The sequence below is a fragment of the Kryptolebias marmoratus genome, linkage group LG7, assembly GCF_001649575.2.
Source record: "Kryptolebias marmoratus isolate JLee-2015 linkage group LG7, ASM164957v2, whole genome shotgun sequence".
NCBI classification, from domain to species: Eukaryota; Metazoa; Chordata; class Actinopteri; order Cyprinodontiformes; family Rivulidae; genus Kryptolebias; species Kryptolebias marmoratus.
The window spans coordinates 8,917,788-8,927,737 of NC_051436.1; the positions used below are offsets into that span (position 1 = coordinate 8,917,788).

At 43.9% G+C, this 9,950-nt stretch overlaps 1 protein-coding gene across 1 annotated transcript in view; it reads left to right on the forward strand.

Annotated features, from left to right (window-relative positions):
• Window positions 1-9,950, forward strand: part of LOC108234847 (adhesion G protein-coupled receptor L3) — a 289,951-nt gene that overhangs the window by 174,425 nt on the left and 105,576 nt on the right. Inside the window, exon 7 of the mRNA XM_037976458.1 lies at window positions 6,249-6,599. Within this exon, the coding sequence (XP_037832386.1) occupies window positions 6,249-6,599 (351 nt within the window). The remainder of the gene's footprint in view (window positions 1-6,248; window positions 6,600-9,950) is intronic.

Genomic DNA, 9,950 nt, shown 5'->3' on the forward strand with positions numbered 1-9,950 from the left:
ACACCAAAAAAAAGCCCCTTCCACCTCCTTTTGATCTGAAGTCGGCAGAAGTTGCTCTGAGCCGACGAGCCTCCTCACCGCGTGGGGCGGGAGGCGAGTCACATAAACCGGATCTGTTTCATAATAGCGCTGCAATTTTCTTTCCTGGAGCGAAGTGGAGCAGGCTTATCTAATTGTGGAAGCCACGAGCCCTGGGATACGGAGAGAGAGAGAGAGAGAGAGACACTAATTAGTTCGAAACGAACGCTTTGAAATGAAGCACGGGGCTCTGTGTGTGGTGGAAACAGACTTCACGCGTTTGGTTGAGGGTGGGGCGCGCAGAAGTGGAGAGTAAATGATGAGAGGAGCTTGTGTTTCAATGAAGCAGGGAGGCTGGAGTGCATACATAAGTTTACTACTGTCTTTTGTGAATGAGCGGGTTTCCAGTTTTTTTTTTTTTAAAAAAAGGCCCTTTGGCTCAGAAATCACAAAGAGCTGGTATTCATGCTAATCTACGTTGCCATGCCTCCGAGGATACATTTTATCCTGAATATCAGAGGAAAGGAGAGGAATTAAAGGGTTCGAGGTAATTTAATTATCCGTAAAGTGTGCTCTTTCACCGTTATGCTATTTTTAAACCAGTTGCTCCAAGTGGGATTTATTAAACCAGCTGAATCCTAACGTCCCCCACTGCAGAAAACAATGACATAAGATTAATTATAGAAGACTATCGCCCAGAGGTTCAGACTAACATCATCTTATGTTGAGGAATGACAAATTTGTAGCCGTTTTGGTCAAACCATGACGCTCAGCTACTACCACGCCAAATTTTAGGTTGATATCTGTCAAATTCACGAAGTTATAGCCACTCTTGTAGCGGCGAATGCTTATTACCTGTGGCGGTCATCTTGAATTGGATTGACTCCCAAAGCTAATTGGTTATAGACGTGCACCCAGTGGTTACTTTTAGAGAGTTCCATTAAATCTGCGCAACGGTTCACGAGGTAATTTGCTAACGCTACAAACGAACGCACGCGTACACACTCGGGCAAAAACATCATCACCTCTCGCCCTCAGCGGTGGGCATTAAATGAGGCTGAGCGGTAACTTTTCATTGCCGTCTTTGTGGTCTATTGTTGAGTTTGTTTGTTGTTGTTTTTTTTAACCTGAACTCTTTATAAAATTCTCATGTTGTCCATTAAAATGGTCCACAAAGGTCAGAGAGTTGTTGCTTTGGGCACGGACCTGTTAACCTTTGTGATGCTCTTGAGCTCTTTATTTATTTCCCCTTCTCCCTCGTTCGGTTCGCCCCCCCCTCCTCCCTCGGATAAATTGGGAAAGCTGGCAAAGCAAAACAAAATGTCCTTGTGTTGTCTCCAAGGCGATGGTGCCGACAGACTGTGGCTGCTGTCTGCTGCTGGTTTTCCTTTTTTTTCTCCGTTTTTTTCTTTTTTTCGTCTGTGTGCTCATCTCATGGAAAAGACATTTAAGTCCGCTCAAGGGCACTCTCTCTTTCCTGTTCTGTCTCTCGTGTGTGTCTTCGGAGGTGTATTTAACATGGTGTATGTAGGCAGAACATTCTGGAAAATAATGTACCGCGGGGGGGCCTCTATGGGATCGTCTCGAACTATGGAATTACATTCTAAACATGATTCCAAGTGACTTTGAATTAACCTCGTGCTGTGATAGACATTTCCTCGAGTCGTACTTCTTGGCGCTGTCGTGTTGCCTTCGGCATTCAGGGGAGGCGCGAGCATGTCTTTTAATTATAATTACTCTAGAAGGATGGGGAGTCGAAAAATTATCTCACGGTCTTCTCTGCTTCGGATAAGGAAAGGAGCAAAGAATTCCACAGGATGGGAAAAATTGTCCATTTTGTGGTGGATGGGCGTTGGCCACCACCACCTGATGGTCCATTTAACACCTCGGAGCACCTATTCATTTCGAGGCGCTTTCACAAAACAGTTCCTGAAAATGGCCACAAAGACCAGTCCGTCTTCCTGCTGCCTCCGGACGGTCGTAAATCACCCACGGAGCCGTGGGTTGGCTTCGACCTCCTCCTCGCCGCCTCGGCCCGTTCACAAATCACGCCGGGGCGGCCACAAGGCGCCTTAGCCCCCGGCTTCAGATGATTTCCGAAAGCGCTTACAGAAACTTTTCTTCTTAAATGTAACTAAACAGCTCGACGGGCCACCGCAAGATCGAACTCTCAGCATTCAAAGGCTCCGTAACCAGAGGTGGTCCAGTTGGACTTTTAAACGGCAGACTCTGGTGTTGATCGTTGAGCTGATTTCTTTCTTTGTTTTTTTTTTTTTTTTTTTTTGTCTCCTTAGTTTTACTGTTTAATATTCATACACATTACAGCCTACAAGACTTTAATAAAGAAAGATGGAGAGCAAAAATAATCACGATTGCTCGCGATAAAGAGATTAGCCCCGTGGCTCAAAGCGGTTCAGAACATATTGTTAGCTGCGACGGTTGGCTATGAATGCAGTTCTGAACAGTGTTGTTCGTATTTTCTATCTAAAACCAATATTTTCTACCTAACCAATTAAGTAAAGCTCTAGTACGCAATAGCAAGTCAGCGTAATATCTGATCAGATTCCTGGTATGAGTTCCTGCTGGATCCAGACCCAAATGAAGTCCTATATGAACCCAGATTGGTTGTTAAATTTCAGTAAATAGATTAATTTTTTTTTTTTTTTTTTCCACGGTAGTTCGGTGGTCTGTGCTGCGGTCCCGTAATCCTAAAGGCTGCAGGTTTGAGCCCAGGTTCCAGCAGGAAGGGGCCCTCTGGTGTAAAACAATTGCCAAATGTTTCGTGCGAGTTTTCTCGCCGCCGCAACCCCCGATTAAAGGTGGCAGCCGAAACCACAAGTTTTACTAGCATTTCTGGAAATGACTGTCAAGAAGCACAGCTGTTTCAGATATTATGCTAAATTCTTGGGAGCAAAGAGAAGCCAACCTGCGGGGAGAATTTAGTTTTTTTTTTTTTTTGGTGTTTCGAAAAAAATCCTCGTAAACACGACGCCGTTTTTAACAATGTATTCATTGACACGGAAACCCTGTAATGAAATGACCCAAAACTCTAGCTAAAATCTTAAAGTAGCAAAAGGAAAGCTAACAGAACAATTACTAAAAGCTCAATGTAGCAAAAGGCTAGCTAGGAGCTAAAAGAAGTAAAAGTAGCACAGGAAGTCTAAAGCAGAGCAAATATACAGAAATATATTTTTGAAGGAACTGAAGCGATCTCAGTGTGTTTCTACGTGAAATAAATTAAGCTAAGTATTTTTGAAAAGTATAAAAGTTACAAGAAACAGATGTCATACCGCCTATCTTTTAAACGAGCTGAACGTTTTGATGTACGAATGGTTAAAGTGGCACGAAGCATGCTGAAAGCAAAACAGGAAGACGATGAATGCTGAATCAGCAACATAAAAACCTTTAAGTCAGAAAGTGATGAAGAGCGCATGGCAACAACAACAATAAATAAATAAATAAACTGATGATCTAGCTGCTTTCTTATCTTATATACACTGCTGTCTGTGTCCTAAAAAAGCTTAAAAGTGTAGTTTGATCTGACAAAAATAAGTATTTCCTACTAGTATAAGTTAAAGTTTTCATCAGGCACCCTAAAGGTGTCCTTGCCGTTTCAGGACCTCCGGCTCGTTCCCACATACGGGGAGCTGAGGGTGCTGAGGGTCGTTATTTCTCCCCAGCTGTAGAGGCGTAAAAGAGCACGTTTCTGCATCAGGTGCACATCTACAGATGATTAACTCGATTCAATATGGCCGCCGCAGCCGATCAACCTCAGCAAACCCATTAGTGGCTACAATTCAGTCAGTTTTACAAATATTGAGCTCAAATTTTGAGTGGTAGTAGCCGAGAGTCTTCCCCAACACATATCTTGAGCTCCAACAGGTTTTGTTAAATCTTTGTTTGAAATCTTGCCATTAACTATTTAATGTAAACTCTGTGTGTCTGTTAGCAAAATATCTCTGGAGCCACTTGTCGGTTTTTAACCAAGCTTTCAGGAAATATTTATCCGATGTGCGTCTACAACTGATTGAGTTTTCGAGCTACCCCAATTCAAGATGGCTGCCACAGCTAATTGACATTAACCCACACAGAAATGGCTATAACCAAGCTGATTTTATAGCTATTGAGCTAAAGTTTGGTGTGGAGGTAGCTGAGACTCCGTCACAACACGGACACAAAGTGCTGCACATTGCAAAAGATCTTTGCTGAAAACTTTAGCATTCACTGTTGGAGTCAACCATGTTTGTCTGTTAACAAAATATCTCAAGGACCACCGGTCAGATTTCAATAGAACTGTTAGGAAGTAATCATTGGATATATTTTGACAACTGATTACCTTTTGTGAGTCAATCCGATTCAAGATGGCTGCCACATCTAACCAACATAAGCCTAGACATAAATAGCCATAACTCAGTTATGCATTCCTCTCAGGAATGTCGGGCCTTTTATTTGTTGTTGTTGTGTTTTTTTTAATCCCTATTGCGTGATATTTAAAAAAACTAAAAAAACAAAACAGACTCACACTGGTGTTCAATAAGATCCTTATCAAAGTTTTATTTTACTGCTGGAGTGTCTCCACAGGAGTACCTACAATACCTGCAGAGCTTAAAAAAAACAACAACAACAACAACAAAAAAAAAAGAAACCTGTTTTGTTAGTGAGGGAAAACAAATACTCAATCAGCCAGCGCTCTTGCTGAGGCGGCAAACCATTTAATCAACCCTGGTTGTCGCCGAACGCCGTTAAGCACGGAGCGCATCGACTGCTGATAGTCGTCGGGTGTCATTACAGCCTGCAGGGCCCCCCCGAACCGCGCCGCTAATTTATTTGGCCTCGTTTTACCCCCATGCAAATGTTGCCGCGCGGAGAAATCGTCCGATTGCAAAAAAAATTGAATCCCCACGGGGGGACCGGATTGGCGTTATCTGGGCTCGCTGGATACGGGTGTGGGGGGGGCGTCCATTAAACCTGCCAACGGAAAAATTGACCTTCATTAAATTTTGTTTTGCTCTCCGTTCATACAAAGATTAGGATCGTTTGTCACTTCTGTCATTTTGATTGTATCTCGGCGCGAGGCGGAAACGACAGCTATCCCAAATTGCATTTTAGCGAAGGTCCAAATTGTGCGCGTCTGCGAGAAAGGGGCCTCTTTCATCCATTTAGAGGGGCTGCAGAAGGCTGTCCTCTTCCAGACCACAAACTGTAATTAGATCACGGCATACAGAAATGTCGGAGTGGCTTTTTGTGGCGTCGCGGTGACAAAATAACAATGCAGATTTACAGCGGTTGAAATGAAAGGCTAACTAGCACATATTGTTTTTTTTTTTTAAAGTTAGTCTTTTTCCAGGTTTTTTTTTTTTTTTTTCGGAACAAAATGTTATGAGTTCCATCCCCTTCGCGCTTCCTTTGGCCCTTCATGGCTTCACTGAGTTCACACGTTCATAAAAGCCTTTCAGCTAAATTAATTTGGGACCTCTGTTTTTCCAATCAGAGACACAATAGAAGGATAATAAGGTGTATGGATGGCGTGATTGATGACAGGGGCTGCAGGAGCCGCGGTGCGTCTGAGTGGGAGGAGAAAGATTAATAAGATAGCGTGCGGGCTCATCTCAGAGTGCGCATGTGTTGGCGCCATGATAGACCTTGTTGTTTTTCTGTTTTTGGAAAGAAAGCTGTGGTAAACTGTGTCATTAGCAAACAACTCCTGGAGTGTGACCACGGGGAGGACTCACATTCAGGAAATGGGTATTCCATTTTGTCCTCTCTGACCCAGAAATAGCAGGTACTTTGGTGGGGGAAAAAAAAAAAAAAATATATATATATATATATCATCGACTTGAAGAGCTATGCCCTCGTCAACAGCTACATTTAGAATGCACAGCGGGTAGTTTGTGTATTCTGAGGCGTGTGTGTGTTCGTTTAGCCAGCAGGGGTCTCAAACTCTCGGCACCATACATGCCCACTTTAGTCACACCTGCCAGCGCCGACTGATCCTCTTTGAACTGTCGTCTCCTAAACTGACTTGTGGAAAAAAGAAGGAAAAAGAAGTATGAAGTGTATTTATTTTTTTCTCCCCCAGCTGTACCAAAATACACTTCCTTCTCAAACACGAATGGCGTACAATTTAAAATCCTAGAGCCTTTTTTTTTTTTTTTTACTGATTTTCTGGGTTTCTTCTTCATGCTCACCTTGTTTTTGTCTTTCCTTCCTTTTTTTATTTGATTCATCAGAAACCTCCTCCTCCGTCATGGTATACATGGACACCACGACGTCAATGAGGACCACGACTCGCAGTTCCACCGTCACCCTGACGTCCACGGCGACCCGGACGACGACCACCAGGGTGCCCTCCACGACGACTGCAGCGGCCAAGTGGCCGCGGACCACGTCGACGATGGTGGCCCCCGTCCAGACGCTCATAGAGTCCTTGGAGCCAGAAGACAACAACGGGGCGCCACCTTCCTCGAAGCTTCCGGACATCAGGGTGGAATACTGCAATCCCCTGGTGATGATGGACATCTCCTGGCCCAAGACGAAGCAGGGCACGGTGGCCAAAATGCCCTGTCCGTCTGTAACCATAGGTACGGCAAACTATTTGGCTGAGTTCATTTATAGAGCGCCAATTTACAACACCAGTAATCTCAAGGCGCTATAACAAAGAAAAGAACAAGCCCAAATCATAAATCTGATTCATATCCAGGTTCGAAGCCAATTACCGTCAATTCAGTTCTTATTACAATGCATTACATGACATTCCCATCCAGTACTTTATAAAACTCCATTTAGCAAACTTTGTATATCTAAGGAAGCCAGCAGACTGCATTCAAATCTTCAATTTGTCGCCATTCCTAATCCTTAGCAGCGCAGAGGCGAAGGTGGAAAGGAACAACCTCCAGCAGAACCGAGCTCAGGATGTTTGAGAGGACAGGAAAGAGACACAAACACACAGAAAGACTGGTCCAGCTGTAGTTCCTATAGCAAGAAGAACACAGGTTAAGTTAGTGACAGCAATCATTTCAAATACAAACATGGACAGTAGTAGTAGGAATGTCCTCCAGCAGCGTAAGCCTATAGCAGCATAACTAAAGGATAGCTCAGGAAACCCGAGCCAACCCTGACTATAGGATTCATCATAAAGGAAAGTCTTAGAAGTAGGCAGGGTGTCATAAACTGGAAGTTGGTTCCACAAGAGAGGAGCCTGAGAACTGAAAGCTCTGCCTCCTGTTCTACTTTTGGAAACTCTAGGAACAACAAGTAAACCTGCGGTCTGAGAGCGAAGGGCTCTGTTAGGAAAATATGGAACAATAGGATCTTTAATATATGCAATAAATACAGTTTTTTCACCAATATTTAAAGCAAACTTTAACGTTAGAGCCCCAGAGGCCCATAAGAAGTCGCAAAGCCGGTATGAATTGAGACGGTATAATATTGTGGTATTTAGAAAATGTATTAACTAAACCGTACTTCTTTTTTTTTTTTATTGTTACTATAGTATACTATAGTAACAATTCTGTTAAATCACCATTAAAATGTCTGAAAACACCAGAGAACTGCGAGGCTGTTTAGAAGACGTCGGGGTAGTTCTGACATAAACAAAAAACAAAAATGTACCATTGATACCAGATGAATTGAACTAAATGATTCAAGTAAACTCACTTATTGTGAATCACTTAGTAAGGTAATGATGTGAGTCTGACTAGCTGATGTTAGCGAAGTAATTAGCCACGTTATCTGCCTGCTGTGAGCCGAGCCGTTCTTTCACCCATTGGCTCGGTTTGTTATCTTAGAAACAGAGATTTTAAATTTTTTAAAATCTGTGTTTCTTGGGACTTGTAAATAATTACATTTATCCTTTTTTTTTTTTTTTTTTTTTTAATGTGTTTTCCCCGTTCGGTCATCGCACACATGCGAATGACAACTCCCACCAGCTCGTAGGAACATTTAGATAATAATTATTTTGAAAGCTTATTCTTTTTTTCTTACGCCGCAAAGGATTGGGTAAGTCCCCGCATTGTCTTCAACGTGTCCATAAGATGAAATAAACAGCTTAAATCAAAAGAACGGCATAATAAAAACGTTCGTAGTTCTGAAACCGCTGTATACATTGAAACCAGATGTCAGCCATCACATAATCCACGTTGGACGTTTGTGTTTAAGTCCAATCACGGAGCTAAACTTGACCCGACTTTTACGACCTCTCCTCTCCAAGATATCTTCTAGCTGTCTCTGTTAATAATGTAAGCGTGAGTTGTGGCTGGGGGGAACTCGCCCCGCAAGACGGACGATGGTACAACTCCCCCCCCTCTAAATGTTATATTGTTGCAGAATTATGAGGGCCGAGATGAATCATCCACAACTTCAAACGTCCCTCTGTTTAAAGCGGAGACTCTGTTGCTTATGAAATATAGATATTGTTTCATTATTTCCTCTGTCTGTGAAGATGTCAATATTCTCCTTAGGAGACCCGGTCTGCTGTGCGTCTCGTCGCCTCGACGTTGGCTGTTTGTGTTTTGTTTATGTTTACACTCCCCCTGCAGCACTCATCCCCTCGCTTCCTGTCCTCCCTCCCTCCCTCCCTCCCTCCTCGCTCTTTATTACTGACTCACTGATGCGAGGCTAAAGATAGCGTGGTGTTACATTTATATGGAAACTAGTGCATCGCACACCAATATTTATAGCCCCTGATTAATTCTGAGCTCTTGGAGAGGGGCTTTTTTTTTTTTTTTTTTTGGTTGGGGGGGAGAGGGTGGGGTTATCAGGTTCTTGTCTCTGCACACGTCGTTCCGTCTCCCGTCTTCGTATCGGTTCGAACACAATGAAGTTGAGCGAGATTTACGATAAAATCAATGTTGGCCACTCTGCATGTAAAGGCCTTTCCTCAAAAAGACGGAATACCTGAGGGGGGGCCTGCCCAAGAGAGAGAGAGAGAGAGCGGTTCATATTTTATGGCTCAATTTTGCGAAAACAGGAGGCATAATCACCGTCAGAAGATAACATCCAAACAGTTTTTTGAGTTTCTGCCGTCAGGCCTGATTTATGAGCGGAGGAAGTCGGTGATATTAGGGCACCGTTATCGCCCGCTGCTGAACAACAAATCACAGGAAGCAATCACGGGCCGTGCCTCTATAACTCAACAATGTTTGGACTCGAGCCACTTCAAGATGGCCGCCAAAGCCGATCAAGATCGGCCGACTCAACATATGGCTACAACTCAATCACCTCTACAGACATTGAGCGAAAATTCGATGCGGCGGTAGCGGAGCGTCGTTCCCAACGCGCTCTCTGAGCTCGACCTCTTGGCGTGCTGCGCAAGATCGTGTAGAAGGTTTGACCAAAATGGCTGCAACGCCATAATTTCTCAACGCAAGTCGGGTTTTAAGTCTGAAACGTAGGATTCCGTAGATCTGAAAGCGAAAGCAAAATCATCTTATCGGCTGCGAGTCTAACTGTTGCAAAATGGATAAGCGGTCGCTTTATTTCGTAGGCTGGTTGTTTGATTTTGCTGCGCTTCAGTAACTCATCTTTTTACTGAGTGGTTGCCGTAAAATGGATGTTGGCGAATCGCCGTGGCAGCACGTACGCAGGACTCGCGTGTCAGGCGATTATTTGACACCTGTACTAATAAAGAATAATCTTGAATTCGTTCTGAACAGGCGCAGCACTGGTGTTCTCGAATTTAGCCTGAAGGCTGTAGGCTCCCACACACATACGCATGCAATCTTCATTAACGGGCAACGCCGGCACCCATCGAAAGCTCGCTAACAGCCGTCACACGGCAAGATAAGAGGAGCCGTACCCCACCTTCGCTCGGCGCTCGCTTCAAAGCCGTCGCACTTCAGACAACACTGTCAGCCAGAACACGACTCGGTGAGCTTCCTCTGCCACTCTTTGAAACTTCTTCTAGCTCCCCCCTTCCATCTTTTCAATCGTTG